Genomic DNA, 27,448 nt, shown 5'->3' with positions numbered 1-27,448 from the left:
TATTTAGGCATTAGGCACAACACTTTATATTTTTCTTCTGAATTATATGTGATACGAATAACAATGAGTATGTGTGGATGAAACTTGGAACTAATGCACCTTCTAAAACAAGTAAGAATAGAACCATACACAAATCTAAACCAAGAATAAAACTATACATAAATTACATATACCAACATTTCTTATTAACTTATTCATATATTTTAATATAATAACATATGATTGAGTGATGTGATTTTTTTTGTGTTTAGAAAATTTTCCCAGTGCTTCCTTGCAAATTAGGAATATAGACAAACAACTTACTTCCGGATCCCACATAAGGTCATTCTTAATTACATAAACAAGCATTTTTCCTCAATCAAGAGAAATTCCGATGAGGTTAGCATTTACATATGGCATTAAAAAGTAAACAAGCAACACATACATAACACAGCTAACACAACTGAAGCCAAAGTTTGAGAACCCCACATCAAACGAAAACGTAATCTACTTGCATTTCCAGCATCAATCAAGCTGTCAAAGGATCGAGAATTTGGCCAATGAACATCACCATTCCTGTCATGTCTTCTCTGATCATGAACAAGAATGGGTGATCAGCCACAAAATCTATCTTATCAAAACGAGCCACTGACCTAAGTGTTACTATAGCAGCAGAAGCAGCTGCAGCTTCTGTCCCTTCTTCATTAACTTCAATGAAGGCCTTCTGGTATATGCTTGAGACATATAGGTCCTGACCCACTGGGGAATCCACCATCTCTGGGAAACCTTCACTACCAGAGAAAGGCAACACAAGTCCTAATCCCTTAAGAACTTTGGAAGCTTCAAACCCAAAGGAAATCTTAAACCTTGGAATTCTGAAATCACCAACTTCTACTTTTTGATGTGGTAGGTAGCGGTCTAAGAATCCAGAATCAGAAGCCGCTTTCTCTACCAAAGCTGGCAGCCCATCTTTTGCATCTGGAAGAAAGAAGTACATGGAGAAACGGCGCTTATCTCCACCTTGTTTATAAGGAAGCCCCAGAACTTTGAAACCATCAAAGGCCTCGACAAACTGCTTCTTCTTGCTAGTCATGAAGGGCACATGAACTGAGTTTCCATTTAGAAGGTGAAAGTCATGGTCCTTTGTTTTTGAAGAATCGAAATGTTCATTCCAAGCTCCTTTAAAGTATAACGCATTTGCAAAGATAAGCCTGCTCGTACTATCAACAGAGCCAGGAGGAAGTACCTCTTTAATGAGGCCATTGGTCTCCTTTTCAGCCCACAAATTTACTTCTTTAGTTACTTCAGCAGCCTTCAAAGATACCATCAACATCAGTACAAAACGTGATTGTCATGAAACTAACTAGCAAAAGTTGTAAAGGAGTTTTTCATTGATTGTTTACAAACAGAAAGTTTTCTGTAGAAGTAAAGGGTTGCTTTAATTGAGGATGTAGACATGGGTTTGAATTGTCGCTGTACAGGTTGGTAACTCATCCTTAGGGTTTAGTTCTCATAGTAGCACAAAAGTCCAATTTGCAACTTTCTATTCTTTTAATTATTAATACAAACTCCGTAATTTCTTCAATAGAAATAACAAAAGTACAACTGTATGGTAGTTATACGACACATTCAGGAATGCATGAAGATCAAAGGAACCCGATTCATCGAGCATAAAACACACGGAGGCAATTGTTATCTCACCAGCAAACAACACCGAAAATAGTTGTATTCTAACAATTGCTAAGCATTGTACCGAATATTCTTTCAATTATAAGTAACAATACCAACCGAGTGTCAAGGGTAAACTTTGCTGAGTCCTAGTTCAGTATCATCCTTTAAGTGGATCAAAAAATCAATTGAATAACAATACCGACAATTGACTAATTTCAGCTAAGCTTTGTACTGATCATTCTTTCCAATTCAAATATCAGCTACAAATCATAAGAGTCACCGTAAAATTAACAACATGTCTTGCCCATTGTTTAATTTTTAGCATTAAGATATTAACTAAATCGATTGAAAGCAAGTGGCACTACTCCAACGTCAGTAACTGAGCTAACTGAATACTGTGTTCTTTTTATTGAAAACATAATAAATTACCTTGGTTTGAAAATCAACTTGATTAGACGCAGCCTTGTAGACATTATCCACAACCTCTTTGAAAGAATCCTTGAAAGAGAGTGACTTATCGATCCAAACACCGTTAGCGAAGGCCAAGGAAGGGCCGCCGGAAGAACTCCCATCGGCGAAAACAACAGCGACCAGTTCGGAAGAGAAAGAGTTAAGTTGATCGTTAGATTTGGAATTAAGGAATGAGAGGAGTTGGTCAAGAGTGTGACCCTTGGATCCAGCTGCAATCAAGCTGAGCACCACGTGGATGGATAACGGTGAGAAGACAAGGTTGGAGTCTTTGGCTTCAGTTGAGAAAAGGTGCTTGGTGAGGGAGAAAGCTACACCGGTTTGTTTGCTGATGAACTCTCGGATGTCCATAGTTTTACTGTGAGTTCGTCAGAAATGGAACGGAACCGACAGTTTTCTTTTAATTTGTTAACGCTTGAGAAGGAAAACAAGACTTGCTGCGTAGAATTTGTTAATCGTTCTTTTTGACGCCGGGTGGACAAAGAAGTCAGATGGACCGTTTCCGCGTGGGGCCGCATCAAACTATGCTTAGGAATTAAGCTGAGAATCGGGCTTCTATCATTTTGGGTCCAAGAAGGTCATTTCCTTTTAATGGATTTTGTTGTTATTCTCTTGTGGTATGGGTCTAACCCGAAGCACTGGGTTAGGCAGGAACTACAACTTATATGAATTTCAGTTCTTTATGTGTTCTATCTGGCGGGTCAATTGGGCCAAGCTGGCCCGAAACCCCGAAAAAAAGTCTGACACAAAAGAACTCAGTCTGTCATTGTAACAAAAACCAGGCCGGGCCGTGACAGCAGGTTTATTACTGTTGACAACTTTTAAAAAACATTTTTAATTAAAAAATATTTTTTAAAAGAAATTAACAGGTCGGACCGGTTATGTATGCAAGGCTAGACCTAAGCCTCCTATTTTCATTTCCACCTTTAATATTACGAGTTTTAATAAAATAATGTATATATATTTTATATAAACAAAATAAGTATATATATAATATATTATTATATAATATAATAACATATTATTAGATAATTAATTATTTTTTTCATTTTAAAATAACCTAATTAAATATTCACGCAAATAGTATTATTGGAATTATAAATCATATAATATAAAGCTTTAGAACAATACAGATTTTCAAAACCGACAAAACATGAACTCAATCGCGTCTGAAACTTACTTGCCAGTCCAAGGTAATTTTCAACTGCATATACAGCCAATATTCCTCAATCCAGTGCTATTTCGTTAAGGTTAACATTTACCCATGGCAGTAAGAAGTAAACAAGCAACATAAACATAAAAATGCTGACACAACTGAAGCCAAGTATTTTTTTTTTATAAGCAATTTAAATCAAGTTTACACAAGAGTGATAGAGACTCAAATATAGACCTTCTCTTTAAAAATTGTAATGTTTTATTAATTTTACTAATCCTTGAAATTGAAACCGAGTTTTGGAGCCCCACACAAACGTTAGCATTTTTAGCTAGAAAATGTAATCCAGTTGTACATTTCCAGCATCAATCAACCTGTCAAAGGATTGAGAATATGGCCAATGAAAATCACCATTCCAGTCATGTCTTCTCTTATCATGAACAAGAATGGGTGGTCAGCCACCAAATCTATCTTATCAAAACGAGGCAGTGACATGAGTGTTACTACAGCAGCAGAAGCAGCTGCAGCTTCTGTCCCTTCTTCCTTAACTTCAATGAAGGCCTTCTGTTATATGCTTGAGACATACAGGTCCTGACCCACTGGGGAATCCACCATCTCTGTCAAACCTTCACTACCAGAGAAAGGCAACACAAGTCCTAATCCCTTAAGAACTTTGGAAGCTTCAAACCCAAAGGAAATCTTAAACCTTGGAATTCTGAAATCACCAACTTCTAGTATTTGACGTGGAAGGTAGCGGTCTAAGAACCCGGAATCAGAAGCCAACTTCTCTACCAAAGCTGGCAGCCCATCTTTTGCATCTGGAAGAAAGAAGTACATGGAGAAATGGCGCTTATCTCCACCTTGCTGATAAGAAAGCCTTAGAGCCTTGAAACCATCAAAGGCCTCGACAAACTGCTTCTTCTTGCTAGTCATAAAGGGCACATGAACTGAGTTTCCATTTAGAAGGTGAAAGTCATAGTCCTTTGTTTTTGATGAGTCAAAATGTTCATTCCAAGCTCCTTTAAAATATAAAGCATTGGCAAAGATAAGCCTGCTCCTTCTACCAACAGAGCCAGGAGGAAGTACCCCTTTAATGAGGCCGTTGGTCTCCTGTTCAGCCCACAAATTTACTTTTTTAATTACTTCAACAGCTTTCAAGCATGCCATCAACAACAACACAAAACATGAGTGTCACGAAATAAGCAGCAAAAGTTTGAAATGAGTTTTGCGTTAATTATTTACAATCGAGTGTCAAGAGTAAACTATCCTGATTTCTAGTTCAGTGTTATCGTTTAAGTAGATAAAAAAATCAATTGAAAGCATAATTCGTCATAGGCCAAAGCCCGACAATCGATCACTTTTAGCTAAGCATTGTATTGATCATTCTTTCTTATTCATATATAAGCAGTAAATCATATAAGGCTCTGTAAAATCAACAACTTATCTTGCCCATTGTTTGATTTATAGCATTTGGATATTAACTATATCTATTGAAAGCTAGTGGCACTACTCCAACGTCAACAATTGAGCTAACTGAATTACCTTGGTTTGAAAATCAGCTTGACTAGACGCAGCCTTGTAGACATTATCCGCAATCTGTTTGAAAGACTCCTTCAAAGAGAGTGACTTATCGATCCAAACACCGTTAGCGAAGGCCAAGGAAGGGCCGCCGGAAGAACTCCCATTGGCGAAAACAGCGGCGAGCAGTTCGGGGGAGAAAGAGTTAAGTTGATCGTTGGAATTGGCTTTAAGGAATGAGAGTAGTTGGTCCAGAGTGAGACCCTTGCATCCAGCTGCGATCAGGCTGAGCACCACGTTGATGGATAACGGTGAGAAGACAAGGTTGGAGTCTTTGGCTTCAGTTGAGAAGAGGTGCTTGGTGAGGGAGAAAGCCACACCGGTTTGTTTGTTGATGAACTCTCGAATGTCCATAGTTTTGCCGTGAGTTCGTCAGAAATGGAACGGAGCCATCAGGCAGATCTCCTTTAATTTGTTAAGATAGCCGCGTAGACATAGAAGTCAAATGGACAGTTGCCGCGTCTGGCCGCAAAAAGGGTAGCTTAGGAATTACGCAGAGAATTGGGCATATAATTTATTTATTTTTTAATTAGCCCAATAATTTAATTTATCATAATTTTTTTTAAACACTCAAATTGACGTTTTATACCAGAGTGATATAAACCAAATCAAGTTAAAACAACTCTAGTTATCATCAACTCCCTTTGGAAGGAATTGCTCAAATTGTTGGAGGCCACAATATTTATGAGTAATGGCTGTCACCATGAGACAAATAGATAAACAAAAAGTATAAATCCCATCTTAGGATTGTATTTGTGTTGTTACGTGATGGATCAACCTAAACAATGGTTCAAATTTTTACCATAGGCAAAATTTTGGTATAAAATTGATTTTCATAGATCAACAAGCATGACTCTATTTCAAATTTTACAGGGTCAACCTCCCCCAATGGTTATCGCAATATCTTGTAAAATATTCTTCTAACATTTCAGTTGAATTTGAGTTATAACAGTGTAGTACAAGAATACAAGAATTAAAAGCTAATTTTTATCAAGCTCAAAATAAAATTAAATGAAATTGATTTTAAGGGTTAACAAAATTGATAAAATATTAAAATTTTTAAGATAAAGATATAAGTTGTGAAATTTTAATTTACCTGATGCAATGGTTATAGGTCTAATCACTGTATTATGAGTTTATCCATCCAACAAATACAAGTGAGTATCTCAGTTATAAACAAAAATTATGTTGTTGACCATGATATATATGCTTAAACTGGCATAAAGTAATTAGTTTTGTTTCCATTTAAGTTTGATAAGAGATTTACTCATATCAACAATCTTAGAATTCAAACTCTACCTTAAGATAATAGGGTCAAGCTCGAACCAAACATTACTCAATTTGATTACATCCTAAATTGTGCACGAAACTAGGTTCCAAGCAAATATTATAATGATCTTAATGAACTAAACAACATCTAAATTTATGAACTTGCTGCACTATCTTTTTTAGAACATTGCATTTGCATGCAACGAATGGCACTGTGCAACATAGCCACTTTTGAGTCATTATTTCTGTTCTAACGAGTAAGCATAATCTACTTACTCATTCCAGCATTAATCAACCTGTCAAAGGATTGAGAACATGTCCAATGAACATCGCCATTCCAGTCGTGTCTTCTCTGATCATGTACAAGAAAGGGGGATCAGCCACAAAATCTATTATATCAAAAAAGTCATCAGACGTCACGCAACTTAAATCACAAGCAGAAACAGCTGCAGCTTCTGTCCCTTCTTCATTAACTTCAATGAGGGACTTATGAAATATTCCTGTAACATGTAGGTCCTCGTCCACAGGGGAATCCACCATCTCTGTCAAACCTTCACTAGCAGAGAAATGTAACACGAGTCCTAATCCCTCAAGAAGTTTGGAAGCTTCAACCCCAAAGGAAATCTTTACTTTGGAATTCTGAAATCACCAACTTCTACTTTTCGATATGGAAGGTTGCGGTCTAAGAACCCAGAATCAGAAGCCAACTTCTCTACCAAAGCTGGCAGCCCATCTTTTTCATCTTGGGGGGAGAAGTACATGGAGAAATGGCGCTTATCCCCAACTTGTTTATAAAGAAGCCCTAGAACGTTGAAGCCATCAAAGCGCTCGACAACCTGATCCTCCGTGCTAGTCATGAAGGGCACATGAACTGAGTCTTCATTTAGAAGGTGAAAGTCATAGACCTTTGTTTTTGATGAATCAAAATGTGTATTCCAAGCCCCTTTAAAGTACAAAGCATTTGCAAGAATAAGCCTGCTCGTACTACCTACAGAGACAGGAGGAAGTACCTCTTTGATGAGGCCTCAGGTCTCCTTTTCGGCCCACAAGTTTACTTGTCTAGTTACTTCAGCAGCCTTCAAAGATGTCATCAACAACAATACAAACCATAATTGTCGTAAAACAAACTAACAAAAGTTGAAAAGGAGACTGTTTCTTTTTTATTGAAATAAATAAAAAATTACCTTGGTTTGAAAACCAACTTGATTAAACTTAGCCTTGTAGACATTATCCACAACCTGTTTGAAAGAGTCTTTCAAGGAGAGTGACTTATCAATCCAAACACCGTTAGCGATGTTTAAGGAAGGCCCGCCATAAGAACCCCCATTGGCGAAAACAACGTCGACCAGCTCCGAAGGGAAAGAGTTAAGTTGATCTTTAGATTTGGAATTAAGGAATGAGAGGCGTTGGTGGAGAGTAGAACCCATTCATCCGGCTGCGATCAGGCTGAGCAACACGTTGATGGATAACGGTGAGAAGACAAGGTTAGAGTCTTTGGCTTCAGTTGAGAGGAGGAGTTTGGTGAGGGAGAAAGCTAAACCGGTTTGTTTGCTGGTACACTCCCGAATGTCCATTGTTTTGCTTAGAGTTTGTTAGAGAATAAATTGAAGACATCTCCATTTGAATAAGTTACGGTTGCCTCGTTAAGGTTTGCTTAGGAATTAAAGTAAGAATTGGGCCTAATCATTTTGGGCCTCAGAAGGTCATTTCATTGTAATGTGGATATTTTTGTTATTATCCTGTGGATGAGGCAAGGTCTCTGTCATTGTTACCAAATCAGCCGTGGCCGAGATCAAAATGAATGTGAGGTCCTTCTTGATAGAGATGGACCCGAATTAAATTAATTTGATTTGAATATGTATCGATTTGATTCAAAGTGAAGTTTTATTTTGATAACTCGATTTAAATTTGACTTAAATTCTCCTCTAATAATTTTAATAATTATAGATGCATACGGAGATTAATTTAAAAATTTTCATACTATTATTGATGTAACTAAATATGATAGGTGTGATAGGTGGAATGTTGAATTTGAGCCAAAGTCTAAGGGAAAAGAGAGGTTGAATGGTCATTCCAAATGTCGGAATACTCATTCCGTGTTGGTTAGGTAGAATGACCAATTTATCAACTATCTTAACCTTTTTAAAGTACAAAATTCTATAAAATGTGACCTTTATGCGAGCTACAAACATAATCTCCTTTTATATCAATGAAGTATAAAAATCGAGTTTTTAAATCGATCAACAATTGTACATAAAAGATACACACTCTTATAAAAACTTGAAGTGGCGCACGATAATGCGTGCATGCCCGTGCTTTAAATAAGACATTATCACAATTTCGGATATCATATCCCATAATTATACAATAGTTCTTGTTCAAATTTGCTAAAAGAGAGATAGAACGTTGCAGAGGGCAGATTCTGGCGACTGGAGAGAGATTCCAACGGCGTTTAGTCTTGATTCCGGCAGCAGATCTTCACTCATGGAAGAACAAGTAGGAAGGAGACATGTTGATTGCTGCAAATTATGAAATTGTACAAAACAACAGATGTTAAATGTCTTTTTTTTTTTTTTTTTTGGCTTGTCGAAGCAAGTCTGATTATGTGATTACAAAAAGAATGTGTCATCGGCCATGGTCGGGCCATCAACAGAATTACACAAGGATTTAACAGATGTTCCATTGAAACTATTTCCAAGACAGAAAATGATTCAAAAAGGAAAATATTAAGGGTTACTCGTATATGACAATATAATTATAGAAACTGTCATCCCGGTGAAAAAAATAGTTATATAATATCTTCTCTAGAAACAGGAAGCAGTTATGTCATGAGACTGCCACAGCAGTCACATTTGCACTGTCATCATTTATGGTTTCAGACACTCTGGAAGGTGGCCAATACCGAAATACTGATCTGCCAACAATGTTTTCAACTGGAAGCGGACCCCTGAAATACAGAACCTCGTCAATGTTTGGCAGGAAAAATCAGACCAAAAGAAAAATGGAATTGCAAAGTAAATTACATTGGTGATACTCAAATTCTGGACTCACCAGTTATGAGAATCAAAACTGTTGTTTCGATTGTCACCCAGCACAAAAACATAGCCTTCGGGCACAACCTTAAAGAGGATCAAACAGAACAAAACGTAAGACTTTGTAAGCCAACTTATAAATGTTGAGCAGCTTGTTAAGAATCAAAGTAGCTAACAGAAGAGAAGATTTCAAAATAAATCAAGAAAAGGAGAAAAAGAATTGGGTAATTACCATTGGGTCCATTTCATAAGCAAGCGGCTCCAAAATAAAATCTTCATCTTGAGCAACACCATTTACAAGCAATTGTCCATCACGAACCTGTGACACATAATGCAAAGCATGATATAAGCTGTCAGAAAGGAGACAATATGAAAGGAAAATCTGAAAGAAAGAAATATAATAAGATGGACAAATATATGCACTTACTTCTACACAGTCTCCAGCCTTCGCCACTATTCTTTTTATGAATACATCGCCAGAACTGTAACCAATTTCCTGCACAAAACATAAGGGAACAATAAACAACCAGAAATGGTAGAGAAAGAACAAACTAAAGATATCCTGATAAAATGCACTTGAAATGGAATATTTGAAAGAATACCTGCAGGATTGGAGGTGCCTTGAAAATTACAATATCTGATACCTCAGGCTTTCTAAAAAAGTATGAGACCTGATAGAAGAATGAAGAAACATTCATATCAGGATCAATACCAAAAAACAGTAAACTCCTCGTAAATGTTAAACATTTCCACTCATCTTTTGAATACTTCTACACTGCTCAGTAATGTAAATATTAAATGGGTTGTACAGTTATATATAAGATTAATTATGACTATGAATTTTTGTTATCCTGTAAACAAACGACCTCAAAATGAAGAGCCTAATTTCACCACATACTTGCTTATCAAGATAGTTAAATCATAGATTTTACCAAGCTGCAGCATGAATTAGCAAACCAAATAACGATCTACAACTCCGTATACTAAAGATAACATCCTAAGTTAATATAATTGACTTCACCTTCTCAGCTAAAATGCGGTCACCAACATCCAGAGTTGGGCACATAGAAGAGGAAGGTATCGATCTGGGCTCAGCTAAAAACGACCTGAATAACAGAGTAACGGTAACAGCTGTAAAAGCCGCCTTGACATCCTCCGAACAAATATTCAGCAACTTTGATAACCAACTTCCGGTCTTATCAAAATCCTTGGTTTTGAATTGCAATCTAACACCATCATCATTTCCACTATCATGATAACTTATTTTATTAGATCCTCCATGATCTACGTATTCACTCTCTGGAGCCGGTGCATTACACGGCAGCCACTTCGATCCCTGGAGGAAGGGGATAATTGAAGTGGCTTTGACTGGTGAAATACCGAAAACACCCATCGTTGTTGCGGAAGAACCGGAAATACACGCCGTTGACTTCATCAACGACACCAGTCCCATGAGTATCGGACTGGTAGAACAATTGTTTCCCAAAAATTCAGCAGCGATTGTATTATAAACTGAAGCTCTATGGTTTGTTTTGAGATGACGATTCGGGGGAGGATCCAGATCAGGTTTTTGGTTGTGACAGAAGATCCGAGGGCGAAACACACACTCATGGAAGGATCGAGTGGCGGCGGCGGTGGAGGAGCCAAGCCGAATGCAAGCGGAATGGGCTAGGTTTTGGGCAACATAGCCGGAGAAGGAGACGGTAACACGTAACGCCATATCAGCAATTTTGATAAGCTTGATGAGGATTAGGCTAATTGCGCTTTCGGAGATTAAACGGTTCGATCGGAGAAACTCAAGCAAGCGATAAATAACATTTTCACAGGAAGATTCACTGAACCGGGGACCAGAGGGTTGAATTTAGGGTTTGGGTAAAATCTAGGGCAGAATTGAGAGCCGGTATAAAACGGAACAAAACAAGTTTCAATTATGGCAAATGAAGACGGGGATTCCCTGGTTTTTCTTGTTTCTTCTCTCGCAGAGAGAGAAGGTAGAGAGACTCCAGAGCGAAAACAATGGCTACGACCCAACAACAGAGGAGGGTGACGACGTGCATATTATATAGCGGCGGCTGCTTTTGTTTTGCATAGTAAATTTACCAAAATACCGTCAGTTCTTTTAGGGATTTTGAGGGCCACGTGGATATTTTAAAATAAAATAAAATAACGGTAAAATACTAATTCTCACTTAAATTTTACCGTATTATTAGAAGGACACTTTTATCGATTTAAAAATTTTAATATCTATTTATTAATTAATTTTTATTAAAATTTTTAATTAAAAATAAAAATAAAATTATTATTTTAATATTAAATTCAAAAAATATATATAATTTTTTTCTGTCAACTTAAAAAATTAATAATTTTTCTTATAATTAAGTTTTAAAAAGTTACAATTTCTCTATTAAAATTTTAAAATCTTTTCAACTAATTAATCTAATAAATTGATAGTGTTTGGACCTGAAAAACATGTTGTATCAATGAAGAAGCGTTGTCCATTATCCAAACAAAGAGTCATCGATTTAGACAATACTTTATCTTTTCATTGAGAAAGACAATAATTTAGAACGGTTGGTAAGGACGACACTTCTTTTGTCAAATAATTTAGACCAGTTGATGACTATTCGATTGAATCAATTTAGACAAAAGATGAATCGTTTGACGATATTCAATGGGTGGGAATCGATTTTAGAATTGCATTAGAGAAGGTTGAAAATCTCTTCAAAAAAATGAGAAGGTTAGAAATGTCATTACTGATGGTTGAAGTTGGCAGTCGGGAGAGAAAAGAGAAAAAACCCTAGATTTAGGAAAAGAAGAATATTATTTTTTAAAATTAAAAAATTTTAAAAAGAATATAATAGTTAGTTTTTAAAATATAAGAATAAATATAATAAATATTATATTTTTTAAATATTATTAATAAAATAATAACTTTTTTATTTTTTAAAAAAAATTTAATGATAATTAATTTATAAATTAATATTTAAATTTTTAATTTACTATAAATATATTTTTTGAGTTAGACTAAAACTCTGTTAAAAAATAATCCTTGCCTAAAATTTATACACAAGCTTAAAAAGGTTGACGGTTGCAGAGAGGCCCTTTTATACAAATAAAACATGTCAGTATTTATCTTACCAGAATCTCTGGTATATTCCTCTTTTTACATTCTTAACTGAAAAGAAGGATAATGAGAGGGGGGATGTCAATTTTGTCATTTTATCATTAGAGGAGGAATTTGGACCAAATAATAGGGGTATGACCAGAAACTGTCTGCCTTCCTACAACACAACTTCCCAACTGACGTGGACAATAGAGTTGACCATTGACATTACAAGTTATTTTAATTGCGTTCACATTATAAACTTTAATTTTTTTACATTAGGGTCGCTATTTTATGAAAATTTAAAAACCACCCCCATAGAGGGTCTCATGAATTGCGCTGTGTACTAGGTATACTGTTTTATTTGAAGTCAAATTTTACAATTAAATATATATTGATAAGTTTTTCTTGTTGTTAGTACATATATAAATAATAATAATATATTATTATATAATTATATATTTTTATTTTTAATTTAAAATTATTAAATTAATAATAATATATTATTATTTATGTATAAATTTATATTAATTATTTGTATATGAACTTATAATCTTATTAAAAGAGTTTATTTTAAAACACCTTTTAATTTTAATTTATGTTTTATTGAAAATTTAAAATATATCGTTTTGCATCTCATGAGAGGTGTTCAAAGCTTCAAACATGAGAATTTTTAGCTGTACTAATTATCATATATATTATCTATCTTAATATATAAAATAAAAATATAAATAAATTTTAAAAAATAAATAATTTAAAATTATAAAAATATGTTAATATTTTAAACAAAAATATTAATATAAAATAATAAGAATAGAGATAAAGACTGAGACGAGAGAAAGGCGAAGAGTAAACATATATATTTTTATCTTTAATTATAAAGACATTTTTTTTATTTTTATCTATGTTTTTATCTCTTTTTTTATTTTTATTAAAATATTTTTTGTTAAAATAAAAAAAATAAATTCAGAATGAAATTATTATTTGTGATTGTGACTAGAAATATAAGGAAGTTTGCTTGCAATAGACCACTTAAAAGAGCGATAGTTGGTGGTGGAGACGAAGGATGTGACGGAAGCGCATACCTCAACCACGAAGTTGGTTAAATGAATGTCAAAGGCGTATTTTAATATACTGAATTAGCTCTATGGGTGTTTTATAATTAATAATTCCTGGCACGTGATTTTGACCGAGAAATTTTATCAACTATATTCAACTAAATATACAAAAAAGACAAAAAATTCATTCAAGTCCGTGGCCATCTTGTGCAGTCTTTTGCGTCAAAACTTTTGGATAATGTCCAAAAGACTAGGTTGGTCATGTGTTAGATTTAGCCCATTATTATGTTTGTTTTCATAGGAAGGATATTTTCTTTTTAGTTGAATTATTATATTAAATAGGCGATAACCTCTCATAATTATTGGATAAAATAAATTAAAATTTTAATTAAAAAATATTATAAAAAATTTTAAATTTATATTTTTTTATATATAAATTTTTTTTATTACTATATTAAAAGAATGATGTATTGTATTATCTTTAAACCCTTTTTTGAGGGATTATACTAACCCATAATTTCACATCCATAAGATTCTGGGTCTGTGTAAGTCTTTGGCCATAGTCTTTTTTCATAGGACAACTTTTCATGACAACTACCCCTGTTATGTGTTGGATTTGGGTTGTTATCACTAGTTGTCCTATGGAAATTTCCATATTTCTAGTTGTCCATCGTGTTCTTATAAGCTCTGGATTGAACTGTGGTTGCATTCTTCATCCATGACGACCATGAAAGTGGTTGCACATAAAGAAAGTGGCAACCCTTTATAAGCAGATAAACTTTCTCAGTGTGCCCGACCCAAAGTGGATGCTATGCACTTACATTCAAATGACGTAGTTGGCCCAACGGGCCAGGTTGGGGAAAATGCCCATAACTAAAAGTAACATAGTCCCATTTCCATTTGGGAATCCAAACATCATCGCCGATTTCACTTTCGGCGGGTGAACGTTGTCAATGTGGTCCATTTCCCTTTTAAATAGAAAGACTTCGCTGGAGTAATTGGGATGATAATAGTATGCGTCTTGTCTTCTCAATCCACTAAATGATCCATAGGCGTGCCAGAACGGAAGGCTTTAACCGAGACAGTCAACAGCTTCTAAGCTCACCGAGGCAACCCACGCGAGAATATGGCACGTGGTTATGCCTGTAAAACTGACACTTCTACTATCCCACTTTTTCAAAGTTACCGCCGCGCACGAAACAACGTTAACAGGCCCCATTTCAAGGTGCTCTTTCCGAGCTGCACGCGCCTACAGTTGCGTGGGAGACTCTGCCCATTATTCTCTTGACACCCACAAACGGAAATTCCGGAGGCAGAAGTAGGCCCCTTGAAATGATTCGTCATCGAACGCTATAATCTTTTATTAATTATTCTTTGGCCCACCACGTCACGTTAAGCCCACACCATAATTTCCTGTTTCTTCCCTCGCACAAGTACAACCTCACCCGCTTCCCCTCAATATATAATAACGGGTCGCTTCTATCAATGTTTCATGGACCTATCCATCAATCGAAATCTTGACAGACCAGTCAACTTCAACGCTGATTTCGCTTAACACTGTTCATACTATCACCACCGTCAAAAGCTGCCATTTTCTTCTCTCTTGCAAAATCAACGGTATTGATTAGAAAGCTGCAAACTTTCATGTTACAGTTGCACTGTGTCATTCACCATTTTCTTAAATTCTTCAGTTTTATAAATCAGACTGAGCCCAGTTAAGTGTACAATAAAAGAACAAAAAGCGACAGGAAATAGAGGCCAAAACCTCCATTATTTCGTTTCGTACCCACCACTTCTCCAGCCACAGAAGAAACACCAACTGGTTACAGTTGCACAGTGAACCATTAGCTAGCATGGACGAGAGGCCAGAGACGGAGCTGATATCCATTCCGGCCACTCCACGTGCTTCAACACCGGAGATACTAACGCCGTCAGGACAGAGATCGCCAAGACCAGCATCAAAAGAGGCGAAATCTTCAACAGCATGGACTCCGACGTCGTTTATATCTCCGAGGTTTTTGAGCCCCATAGGGACTCCAATGAAGAGGGTTTTGATAAACATGAAGGCTTATTTAGAGGAGGTTGGTCACTTAACCAAGCTTAACCCACAAGACGCTTGGCTACCGATCACTGAGTCACGTAATGGAAATGCCCACTACGCTGCGTTTCATAATTTGAATGCTGGTGTTGGGTTTCAAGCGCTTGTTCTGCCTGTGGCTTTCGCTTTTCTTGGCTGGTATGCCTTTTCCTTCTTTACTAGCCTTACCACTTGATTCTTCTGTTTAGAAAAAGCAAGGTCAGATATTTTCTTGAAGCAATGGCTATGGCAGTAGGTTATCTTGTTCAGTACTCACCTATTTAACAATTTTGCATGTGTTTCTTATATTCATCAAATTAACAATTTTAAGCTTTCTCATTTCCATGGTGCTACATATCCTTTAGTCATCCTTGTTCACTCTCTAACAAGCTTGAAGATGGAAACTTCATTATCTTCCATCTCAAAACAAAATTTCATTGTCCTTCTTACAGTGTATGTTCCCAGTGATATACATTAGACATAATCTTTTAACTTTAATTAATTTTACATTTTGTCTCTCCCTTTTACCTTTACATGCTGGTCATGATATTTGACTACTAACATTTATTTGGTGGTGGGTCTAGTAGCTATTTATTTTGAATTAAATTAAACGAAGAAACATCCTAAGGCAAGTCACTTCGTTTCTTTATCTTTTGCTTTGACAGAAGATGAATTATTCTAGAGATTTGCCATCTCTTTTTCTGTGTGCCACTCAAGATTTTCTTTTCTTTATAGGAGATCAAGACAGAGGTCCATTTCGATCTAAATTATCAATTTTCGGATTTTTCTAATTTAATTTGTACAACCTGTATACCTTTAGCGGAAATTTGCATATAAGTAGCCAACTTGGTTCGAAATTTCTTTGTTTCCACCCTTAAGGCTGCACCTAAAGAGACTTATCTGCTTGAACTTCTGTAGAAATTAACGTTGAAATTGAAGCTTTTGTTTTCACAAGTTGGCATTGACTTTGTCTTTGAAGGATTCCCTTGGTTAATTCGATTTGCTTGTTTAACCATGCACTGTTCATCTGTGTAACTTTTTTTAAAAGAAGTGCTTAAGAGGAAAAATGTTTGATTGATTTGGGTTGCTTTGTACGATGGCTTCATTAGGAGTTGGGGTATACTGTCATTGACAATAGCCTACTGTTGGCAACTCTACACCTTGTGGATTTTGGTTCAGTTGCATGAAGCTGTTCCTGGGAAGAGGTACAACAGATACGTGGAGCTTTCACAAGCAGCCTTCGGTGAGAACCCATACTCATACAATTTTACATTTTACTCATATGGTCAGATAGTAGTTGACAATCTCAGGGGTTGTAAAAAGATTAGAAGAAAATATAACATGAACTAATTCTAGAATCTGGTCATTTCTGTGCATAGAATTCAAAATGCAAATTCAGGGGAGAGTTCTCTCCAAGACATTCTTTCTAGCTTTGATATGTGTTGTAGGAAAGTGAATTGATGGAATATGCTATTTATTTTGCAGGGGAAAGGCTAGGTGTCTGGCTTGCTCTCTTCCCAACTGTTTATTTGTCAGCAGGAACTGCAACGGCGCTGATTTTGATAGGAGGAGAGACATTGAAACTATTCTTTCAGATAGTTTGTGGTCCTCTTTGCCCCTCAAATCCTCTAACAACGGTTGAGTGGTATCTTGTGTTCACGTCTTTATGCATTGTTCTATCTCAGCTCCCAAACCTCAATTCAATTGCAGGGCTTTCACTAGTAGGGGCTATAACAGCCATCACTTACTACACCATGGTGTGGGTGCTCTCTGTTAGCCAACAAAGGCCACCCTCAATCTCTTATGAACCCCTGTCAATGCCATCCTCTGCAGCTTCACTCTTTTCTGTCATGAATGCACTTGGAATTATAGCTTTTGCATTTAGAGGCCACAATTTAGCTATGGAAATACAGGTATAAATGCATTTAATTATTTCTGAAGCACCTAGCAAAATTAGTTACTTTCATTATCTGAAGCATTTCATTATTTCACTTGACATTTTCCAGGCAACAATGCCATCAACTTTTAAGCACCCAGCTCATGTGCCTATGTGGAAAGGAGCCAAAGTTGCCTACGTATTCATTGCTATGTGTCTATTTCCTGTAGCCATTGGAGGCTTTTGGGCTTATGGAAATCTTGTAAGTTTTCAAAACTGTTAATTCCCTTTGCACATAATTGTTTAAAATATCGAATAGAAGGCAGAATTATAGAATTTCCTATCAGAATTTAAGATGCCCACAAGTGATAAAATAGGAGGGGATATATGATTCTTACTAATTTATTTTTAAATTAATTTAACTGGCTTTGTTTAAATTGCCTGAAGATTGCAGAATTATGCCTTCTCCATTGTAGTATTTATATTCTTTTTTTCCTTGTTTTAGATGCCTTCCGGAGGGATGCTCAGTGCCTTGTTCGCATTTCACAGTCACGATATTTCAAGAGGACTTCTTGCCATGACTTTTCTTCTAGTTGTATTCAATTGTTTAAGTAGTTTTCAGATATACTCAATGCCTGTTTTCGACAGCTTTGAAGCAAGCTACACCAGCCGTACCAACCGCCCTTGCTCTATCTGGGTTAGGTCAGGTTTTCGGGTCTTCTATGGATTTGTCAACTTCTTCATAGGTGTGGCACTCCCTTTCCTCTCCAGTCTCGCTGGTCTATTAGGGGGACTCACTCTGCCAGTCACATTTGCTTACCCTTGCTTCATGTGGGTTCTTATTAAGAAGCCTGCAAAGTACAGCTTTAATTGGTACTTCAATTGGATCCTGGGATGGTTAGGAATCGCATTTAGCTTGGCGTTCTCCATTGGAGGCATTTGGAGTATAGTGAACAATGGACTTAAATTGAAGTTCTTCAAGCCCAGTTAAGAACAAGATGAAAACAGCTGAAGGGCCACGAAAAGTCTGTAAAATTTTTTGGTGGGATTGTCCTATTTTGATCTTGATATTTTCAGAGAATTCAAAACTTAATATATTCATATATATAATAAGGCGTATATCTGCAGCACAGATTCGTTTAGTTACAAACAACTTTAGATCATCGCTTCTTTCTACCTCAATTTTAAAGATTATCATTTTACCAAATTTTCAAAAAAGCAGAAATTCACACTGGAATGAAACCATCAAAGTTAGGTGGTGAAATTGTTGCAGGCGGACATTGAAGGGTTTCGTTATCATTGCTCCACAGAGGAGGAACTCCTAATGATATCGTATATGAATCATGATTCCCACTTGTTTTTCATACTTGGAACTGATAGTGAGTGGCACTGATGGATGCTATTGCTATCCACTCAAAATTTCAATTAATGCCTTCTGTTTCCACAAAGTTGAGGATGGATTCGTGGCCTCAGCCAGTAGTACCTTGAAGGAGATCTCAAGAATGAAAAAGAGAGATTTGTATGGGAATATTAAGATAAATTTTCCTAGCTAGTCAATGGAAATTGCAGTAGAAGAGCCCAGCATTTACCATCCCAACAAATTTGAAGAATCCAGCGACCAAGGAGAGAGATTATAGTTATACTACACTATGGAGTTCTACATTAAATGCATCCGAGGTTGATACAAGCAATTTATCAGTATACTGATACGAGCAGTGCTATCATATATATTCAATTTTAAATATTTGTTTAGTATTTAGATAATGTATACTTAATTATAAGATAACAGAACATTTAAATATTGAATTGAGTATTCAAAATTGAATATATTATTATATACGAATAATTTGAGGTATAATTCAAACAACATCATGACCCATTTCTTTTGAGTTGCAGGTGCACTAGAACAACTGTTTCCAGTTTGAGGGTCACTTAATTTGCGCATGCAAATATATGGATATAATTTTTAAGACAGAAATCAATTAATAATAATGACACCACCAAATTATTTTATGGAGCACAGGCACAGCACAACTCATGGTACAAATAAATGTGGGAGTTCCAATTCCTAAGATACCCACCTGGCTGGCTGTTTGATAAGCCAAAAGCAACAAATCTTAAGAAATAATTAACAATGAAATTGATTGAGCAATGTCAACTGATATACATGAATTAAATTATGAACAAAGAGAAACCTATTGAAGTCACCCAGTGGTGGTTAGATTTTGGTCTTCCCATTCATTACCATTCAAGTCCTGTGGTCGGTGGCTTGTCATGACTCATAGCTGGTCCTCTATTGGTTTTCCACAAGTAATTTGGCAACCTTAATTTACGAATAAGTTTAGCGGCCTTGTAATATTACGCTATTCAAGGTTTACCCACCGCGGCACCGTCTGCAAATTGAATATACTTTCTTTACTCGGCTACCGACTCTACACTGCATAACATTCTTAGAAAACGAAACTGCAAATTCTACTTCTACATTATCAAAGATTTTAGAAAATTTTACTCAATTTGCAAACTACAAATCCATTCACAACTTGTTACTCTAATTTTCTTCCACCGATTCGATGTGAAGATTTACAGAGCCATGCATGAAAACGAAACACTAATAAAGAAGCAAGGACACTACTTCCCTGTCAAAAAAGAAACTTCAATCCACCTGAACTGAGTCCCTGAGTCACGTTTTATTTCTATTATGTTATATAATCTACGTATGGTCTATTATACCCGCAACCATGAAAGACCAAACTCAAAGCCCACCCCAAAACGCAAAGAAGATTACAAAGACAAACCCTTCATTTAATTGAAACATTGAAGTTCTAAGGAGCTTTATTTTAGGCTCTGCCCTGGTGTGGATATGGCACGACCGGACCAAACAAAGTAGTCTTCTCCAGCCAAAGCACCGTTACCACCTTCATCACTCATTATTTGCCACTTGGTGCACCCGGAAGCAGCGCCACCCGTTGCAACACCGCCAACAGTGCAACCAGTTTCATTAACACCAGCATAAGCAGAAGCAGCTCCAGGAATCTCCCAAGCGCGTGTACCACAAAAGCCAAGTCCCAATTCTTCAAAACTTGATCCGAGGCTATACCCGTTAAAGCCGTCAGGGGTTGTTATGTTCCGGCCTGGCATGCTACTCAACATCGCAATAAAGTTGCCACTCTCAGGCACATTCTCGTTGAGGTTCAGCTGGTTAACGTCGGCTGTTGAAACTGAAGCAATTTCAGGGTTAACAGAGGGCAAACCAGAAACAGGGTTAGTAGAGACGGGCAGGGGCTCATGGGTCACAGTGGATGAAGAAGAGTTGGCTGCTGAAGTAGCGGAAGAAGAACAAGGGCGAGTGCGCTTAGAGTTCTTCCTGGTTCCACCGCCAACGGGGACGTTTCGGAGGGTGCCACCATGAGTCCAGAAGCGACGGCAGGCCTTGCAGAAGTGACGTGGCTGAGAGAGGTTGTAGTTGTTGTAGTAGCAAAACTTGGTGCTTGTTGAGTCGCACCTTGGGCAGGGCAGTGATTCAGCCATCTTCAGTGGTGGCTGTGTGCTCATCCAGTTCTGGGTTCTTCCCAGTTTCCGGTCACTAACATCTGAACGCATTTTGTTGCTATGGTGGTAGAAAGTTGCGAGAGGAAGCAAGTGAAGATGCAAAAGAGTTGAGAGAAAAAGAAGGGAAAGTGAGGGTATTTAGAAGTAGTGGGAAGTTTTTTTTTTTTTTTTTTAAATTAATTGTATGAGTGAAAGACAATAACCGAGAACATAAATATGTGAAAGGGCTAGTATTTAATTGCGCCACCTTGGCTGGCGGCTTGTGAGCGGTGGTGGGTTATTATACTGGAATAAAACTGTGTAATATAAAGTAACAGATAGGCCCTCTGTTCCTCGTTCCAGTAAATGTACTTTATTATTTTTTTTATCATTTCCCAGGTTGCCCTGTTTTATCATTCTGCATGACAGAGTGCATGCAAACTACTTCAGAGGGAAATAGGCGCAGACTTAACGTATTCCCCATGCCATACATAGACGATGAGTAGTCAAATTTCAGCCCGTCTCCGAACAGTTTGCCGGTGTATGTCAAGAAATGAAGTTTTGATCGAAGAAGACCGACAACATCATTGATGTCGGGAAGCGTGGGAAGCAATAATTGGGTTGCCCGCTAATTCGACGAGGCTGGAGTGGCTGTGCCTTCCTATTTTTTCCCCTTCTCCTTGCCCACCAAAGATTCTCTATTTACCGGATTTCTCGGCCTCTTTGATTTCTGCTTCTTTATTTTGTCCTTCTGTTTTATCTATCTACATACTAGTAGATTAGTAGAGGGAAGGGAGGTGGCTTAACCCGGAGACTTGCTCTCCTTTAAACTCTGACCTAAATTCAGACTTTGGTGTTGCAGTAGAAGACTAGACAAACTGAGCATGAAGCCACTGCAGCCCCACAGACAAACGGCTCATTTACTTGCAAGTTTGGCCATTGTGTCACAGGTGTCATTCAACAAGGTGATTTTCCTGGAAACAGTCTGGCACCCAAACTGCTCCAGCCTCCATCAGCTGTCGGCTTAAGAAAGTCACTGTATTTGTACGAAATTACCTCCTCTTTCTTTCATTTATTCGACGGTCCCTGTGAGTCTGGCTGGAGAAACATAGAGGCCCGAGGGATTTTCCTTCAAATTTCTACGTCTTCATTGTGCCCAGCAGCAAACAGGATTACATATGGTAACGTAAACTGTGTTGTAATTTCATTGACAGAGACAACACAAGGTTTGTCCTGTTGCTTTCAATTCCCAGACTAATGTACGACCGGATAACAATTTTCCTGATAATGACAAAACAAAATTAAGGAGCAACCAAGGCGACGAAGCTGACTGGTGACTGTCTGATGACTCTGCTCAACTCTAAATCACTACTGGGTACTTGTATTCAAAACGTCAATCACAATCAAACTGATCTGTTAAGAAATTGGTCGTCCATGCGGGTGGGACGGTTTGACTATTCGACCCTCCATACTCAAGGGCCCCTCGCCAGCAGAAGTTTTAAGATTATATAACTTGACCCGATTATGACTGGTGTTATATTAGACTTATTAGTCAAATGAATACTTTAAATTTGAAATATTATATTAATTTTAATTAAATAATCCAGAAAAGTAGCAAAATTAGGATTAATATAATCATATTTTTAAATGTTTAATTGACAATAAGTCGTATTAGCCATACCCGTATAATTCTTGTAACTTTTTTCCGTTCTAGAACTTAATAACTAGGGTTTTTGGATGATTCCATGTGATGTCTTTGCTATGGTTGCTGGAATGGATAGAAGAATGGAAAGGATGACAAGAAAAACAACAACGACAACAAAAAAACGGGATGAGACAACAAATTCCTGACTTCCAAGGGGTGTCAGGCATGGCCTTCCATGAAATCCCATTGAACTGTAAACTTGAAAAGCATGATCAAAGAGAAATCCTAATAAACTAAGCAGCAAGTTTAGTAAATAAAAGATGAACGATCTCATAGAAACGAAGTTAAACAAGAAACAGTCCTTTTAATCAGCAATGCAGTAACGCATAATTCTTAAGATGAAACTTAACAGTCCAAAATGGTTATTGACTCCATAGACATCATTATGTAAACAGACTTCCTATGTTTCCAAGCTGAGTAGAGAAACAGGATGAGTCTTCTATGAGGTGCTTTTCCAGTTATCAATTTCTGGGCTTTATGTGTGTATGCAATGGATGAAGTTTGTGAGTAGTGAGGCCAAGAGTATCAACATCATCTTCCTCACCATCTCTTAGTCTCCACTGGAATTCCTGCACCAACCTGCCGATCGCTGTGCAAGATATCAACATTGCCTGAAGAGAACCTGCGCAGGCCCTCTTTCCTGCTCCGAAGGCCATGGTCTTGTGCAGATCCATGGGATCATACTTTTTGTCAAGAAATCTCTCAGGCCTCCACACGTTAGGATCTCCCCATTGTTTCTCATTCATGTTGCACCCGTAAATGTTTACGGCAATCTATTCAAAGTAACAACATAAAAGTTAGTATTGCCAACAAACTGAACTTGAAAAAAAAAAATCATAATTTATCAACCTCACTGCCAGCAGGGATAAAGTATCCTCCTATTTCAGTATCTTCATGAGCATACCGCAAAGGAATCATTGGAGATGGACTGTACTTCCTTATAGTTTCATGGAATATAGCAGTTAGGTAAGGAATCTGGGATATGTTTTCCTCTGTAAGCTTGTTTGACCCACAAACAGTTTGGATTTCCTTTAAAAGAAGATCCTGTAGTACACAAAGGGAATCATTAGAAGTGAAATTACAATACATAGAAAACCATGACAATGAACAGACTGGTTATCGATTAACCTGGCGGATTGGATCCTTAGCAAGCTCATAGATAGCCCATTCTGTTGTAACTAAAGTAGTATCTGCAGCTTCAATGATTGTCTCCCAGACTAACATACTTATTTGTTGCTCCGTTAGTGAGTTTTTACATTCAGTCAACAAGTAATCAACATAAGAGTTTCGTTCCTGTTGAGATTGAACCAAGTTACATAATAAAGCCTATTAGATGAAAGAAACAGTCAAAGCAAGAGAAGACTACCTCTCCGGAAGCAATTCGTTTTTTCTCCTCACTCAACAGAGCGTTCATCACAGCATGTCTAAGAGAACTTAATCGTTGAATTTTCATCTCTAAGCCCTTATTAGGAACCCATTTGAGATATGGGAAGAAGTCTCTCCAATCCACCTCAATTGCGCCCTCCATCATGTCAAGCACTAAAATTTTATGTATCTCATATCTTGACAAAGTGATGCCTAGCTCCTTCACATATATTGATTCCACATCCCTTCCTATAGCCTGAAAATTCCATTATCAATTCATCATGTTTTAACTAAGTCTCACAGTTAACATAAATTTATGAGGAAAAGAATAAACTCACTTCTTTCATTGATAGTCCAAAAAGTTCAGACTCGAACGTCTTTCTGAAATTCACAGCTTCCAGAGGATTATTCTTGATGTGAGCATGAAATTGGGTTGATAAATTTTCAATCATGGCATCTCTAAGGGGTCGATGTCGCTTCTGAATATTACAAGGACTTACCCAACTTTAATATTGGTAACAGAATTGATATAACACATAAATCACACAATAAAAAGAAGAGAAAGTTGTAGCAGCAGACCTGAGCATTTGCACCCAATAAACTTGTCAGAATACATCGTTTTACCAATTTGTGAAATTCACCATAATCACTTGTTGCAACCATGGTTTTATCAGCAGTGAGAATCTTCAAGGCATTTGATAGCTTTCTCGTCGAAATGGATGAGTATCTGGTTACCATGGCCTGAAACAGGCGAGAAACATGAACTGGCAACTATTTGTGATTTCAAAATACCCTTTGCAAAAAATAAAACGCCATATTTATCAGCTTATTTGCATTTTTTGGATTAAAAATAATAATAACACAAAACATTTTAGATATTAAACAATAGGATGACTAATATTTGTAATGCCAGTGTTCAGATTTTCCCTCATCCCAGCCCACACCCAGTTGTGAAAATTCATTGTCAAACAAATTCAACAAACTGCTCATAATGTAGGCTTGGGCAATCAGTTTTGCGCATGCAAACATAAGATGACTAAAAACATTGTAAGCTCCTTTTTAAGAATCTAGCACTAAGATTAGTCATCATTTGATGTTGAGCATCGAAATATATTAATATTCACTCTAGAATACTACTGTTCCTGAATCCTGATCAAACTCTGATGCACATCATTCGCTGTAATGGCTCAGAATTTCAAGTAACAATGCAAGAACTTGGATAAATGGTTCTGCCATTGCTTGCAAGATCAGTCCTACAAACAAACTTGACAGGCTAGCCAGCACATTAGCACACTGCAAGCACTAAGAAGGGGCCTATAGAAAAAACCTTAAACAAAAGCTTCAGGAAGTTAAGTATAGTTCAGAGATCAATATGCCAAATATTAACATGATATAAACTATGTGTTTCACCTAATCAAAAAGTAGTACCCCATATACCTGAAGTGAATAAGAGAGTAAGTGCTCAGAAATTGGAATAAAAAGAGGTTCTTGAACCCATTTCTGGTGAAATTTAAGGGTTGCAATAGAATTATAGAATAAGTACTTATAAGAGAAAAGTTGATTGTTGATCAGCTATTACACTGAACCAGCAATATATGTTTAAATGAAGACGAGGAAAGTGAAGAAAGGAGGAAAGAAAGGTGACCTCTTTGGCAACATCAGTTGAATTAAGAACAATAACAGTAGAAGCTCCGGTCCTGATGGAATAGATCGGTCCATATTTCTCAGCCCACTTAGCAAACGTCTTATGTGGCTTCTTCTCTTTCAACTGTAACAAGTTCCCGATCAAAGGCAGCCCTGGAATCTCTGCACCAACCCATTCATCCATCAAAACCCCACATAAAAATAAAAATTCAGTACATCTTTTCCAAGTGACCAAAATCTAAACTTTATGACACCAACAAACATCAACTAAAGGAAATAGCAGAATGAACAATATAAGGTACCTGGAACAGTTGGAAGATTGATGATAGACTCCATGTTCTTTCGAGTGAACTTAGATTTTTTAATGAAGAACAAGAGAACCAACAAAGAAATACAACCAAGAGCAATGGAGGAGGCAAAAGGCACTGTCATACATGATTGACCCATGTGCCCCGCAGGGGCCATTGATTTTATAGAGAGAAATGAGTGAGTCCAACACTCACAGTGGATCTAGACACAAACCATTGGCACTAATATATACGATAACATCAGTATAAAATAAGAAAAAAAATGGCAACAAAAGTGTAAATTAATTTATTGATTGACAGAAATAGAAAGATAATAATTAATAATTAAAGAGTTGTTACACATTGATTAGGCTCAATAATGAAGCTTCTGTGGCTATGTGAAAAGATGGGTGAAGTACTCAACGTGGGCACCTCCACTGAGTAAAAAATGAGGCAGGGTTGTGACGCCTGTCTGGACTGTTAATTCGCCCTGCTGTTTCTTTGCTAGAAAAGATTCTCTTCTGGCTTTTACCAATAGGTCGAAAGACTATTTTTTCCCCAGTTTTAATAAGAAAATAAATACATATTTATATTTATAGAGTTTTAAAATTTAACACTTATTTATTTTTTAAGTTTTATTAAAAATTTCAATTAAATTTATATTTTTGAAAAAAAAATTTTAAAATTAAAATTTTATCATATTTTTTTCTCCAAATTTAAAAATTTTATAATTTTTCTCCTACTTAAAGTTTTTAAATTCTAAAAAATAATAATTTTATTCCTAATTTTTAGGTTTCTTTCTTACATTTCTAACGACTATAATCATCTGAAGATGGGATAGACAGCTAATAACCATCTCCAAGAACTGAAGAGACATCTCCGTTGACAAAAAGACGATACCTCTTCTTCTCTTCAACTACCGGAGATGGTTATTAGCTCTCTGTCTCATCTTTAAATGATCGTTGTTATCAGAAAAGGGAGAAAAAAAATCTAAGGAGTTAAGAGTAAAATAGTTATTTTATAAAATTTGAAAACTTTCTTTAAAATAAATTATGAGATTTTTTCACCTAAAAAAAAAATACGATAAAATTTTAATTTTTTTAATAAATAATAATTTTATCTCTAATATTAATTGAGATTTTTAATATAAATTTAATTATAAATAAGTATTTAAAATTTTAAAATCTTCGTATATATTTACTTTTATATTAAAACTTAATGAAAAATAGCCCTATCTGGCCTCACCAATATATGGAATTCCTTCTTCAAATGGAGCATTGACCTGGTGAAAGTAGGGACAAAGGGACGACTCAGACAATGTATAGGAATCAACAGATTTGAGATCCCCAACAGACGTCGACATCTACATATGACTTATGTTAAATATTTCAATCATCCATCTTAATCTTTAACCTAACGCCCAACAGACGTCGACATCTACAGATTTGATAAAATTTTGTTTACCAATTCAATGATTCACATTACTGTTTAATGACCGAAAAAATCAATAAATTATATTTATTTATTTTAAATATATATTTATATATATCATCTTGTGATTGAATAATTTTAAATTAATAATAAAATAATATTTAATCACATAATAAAATATATAAATATATATTAATTTATTTAATTAACATATTTTACCAATC

General features: G+C 36.3%; 5 protein-coding genes and 1 pseudogene across 7 annotated transcripts; 1 reads left to right on the top strand and 5 right to left on the bottom strand.

Annotated features, from left to right (window-relative positions):
* Window positions 1–285: 285 nt before the first annotated feature.
* On the bottom strand, window positions 286–5,257 carry LOC123229504 (serpin-ZX-like). 3 transcript variants are annotated; one of them, XM_044655362.1, is made up of 2 exons: window positions 4,814–5,229; window positions 286–1,291 (listed from the first exon to the last, which is right to left on the bottom strand). In XM_044655362.1, exons 1-2 carry the CDS (start codon window positions 5,201–5,203, stop codon window positions 509–511), a joined length of 1,173 nt encoding a protein of 390 aa, XP_044511297.1. In that variant the 5' UTR covers window positions 5,204–5,229; the 3' UTR covers window positions 286–508. The 3 variants fall into 3 exon arrangements, with proteins under 3 accessions (XP_044511297.1, XP_044511296.1, XP_044511298.1); XM_044655361.1 differs by lacking the exon at window positions 4,814–5,229 and adding an exon at window positions 2,080–2,583; XM_044655363.1 differs by lacking the exon at window positions 286–1,291 and adding an exon at window positions 3,699–4,423 and having other exon boundaries at window positions 4,814–5,257.
* Window positions 5,258–6,395: 1,138 nt separating this feature from the next.
* LOC123228670 lies at window positions 6,396–7,692 on the bottom strand (annotated as a pseudogene).
* Window positions 7,693–8,294: 602 nt separating this feature from the next.
* On the bottom strand, window positions 8,295–11,196 carry LOC123230122 (thylakoidal processing peptidase 1, chloroplastic-like). The gene is made up of 6 exons (XM_044656247.1): window positions 10,172–11,196; window positions 9,753–9,821; window positions 9,578–9,646; window positions 9,383–9,469; window positions 9,170–9,237; window positions 8,295–9,065 (listed from the first exon to the last, which is right to left on the bottom strand). The coding sequence occupies exons 1-6, from the start codon at window positions 10,868–10,870 to the stop codon at window positions 8,945–8,947; spliced, it is 1,113 nt and encodes a 370-aa protein (XP_044512182.1). The 5' UTR covers window positions 10,871–11,196; the 3' UTR covers window positions 8,295–8,944.
* Window positions 11,197–14,815: 3,619 nt separating this feature from the next.
* Window positions 14,816–18,383, top strand: LOC123229344 (lysine histidine transporter-like 8). Its single transcript, XM_044655110.1, has 5 exons — window positions 14,816–15,547; window positions 16,498–16,631; window positions 16,874–17,301; window positions 17,395–17,526; window positions 17,770–18,383. The coding sequence occupies exons 1-5, from the start codon at window positions 15,165–15,167 to the stop codon at window positions 18,253–18,255; spliced, it is 1,563 nt and encodes a 520-aa protein (XP_044511045.1). The 5' UTR covers window positions 14,816–15,164; the 3' UTR covers window positions 18,256–18,383.
* A 1,336-nt stretch (window positions 18,384–19,719) lies between these two features.
* LOC123229343 (dof zinc finger protein DOF3.4-like) lies at window positions 19,720–21,925 on the bottom strand. The gene has a single exon (XM_044655109.1). The coding sequence runs from the start codon at window positions 20,862–20,864 to the stop codon at window positions 20,097–20,099; it is 768 nt and encodes a 255-aa protein (XP_044511044.1). The 5' UTR covers window positions 20,865–21,925; the 3' UTR covers window positions 19,720–20,096.
* Window positions 21,926–22,747: 822 nt separating this feature from the next.
* Window positions 22,748–26,028, bottom strand: LOC123229342 (ent-kaurene oxidase, chloroplastic-like). The gene is made up of 8 exons (XM_044655108.1): window positions 25,809–26,028; window positions 25,508–25,668; window positions 24,442–24,603; window positions 24,201–24,341; window positions 23,864–24,118; window positions 23,626–23,790; window positions 23,347–23,541; window positions 22,748–23,270 (listed from the first exon to the last, which is right to left on the bottom strand). Exons 1-8 carry the CDS (start codon window positions 25,969–25,971, stop codon window positions 22,959–22,961), a joined length of 1,554 nt encoding a protein of 517 aa, XP_044511043.1. The 5' UTR covers window positions 25,972–26,028; the 3' UTR covers window positions 22,748–22,958.
* Between the last annotated feature and the right edge of the window lie 1,420 nt (window positions 26,029–27,448).

This window comes from Mangifera indica, chromosome 11 (genome assembly GCF_011075055.1).
Source record: "Mangifera indica cultivar Alphonso chromosome 11, CATAS_Mindica_2.1, whole genome shotgun sequence".
Classification (NCBI taxonomy): domain Eukaryota; kingdom Viridiplantae; phylum Streptophyta; class Magnoliopsida; order Sapindales; family Anacardiaceae; genus Mangifera; species Mangifera indica.
This window is presented reverse-complemented; position numbering and strand designations above follow the sequence as displayed.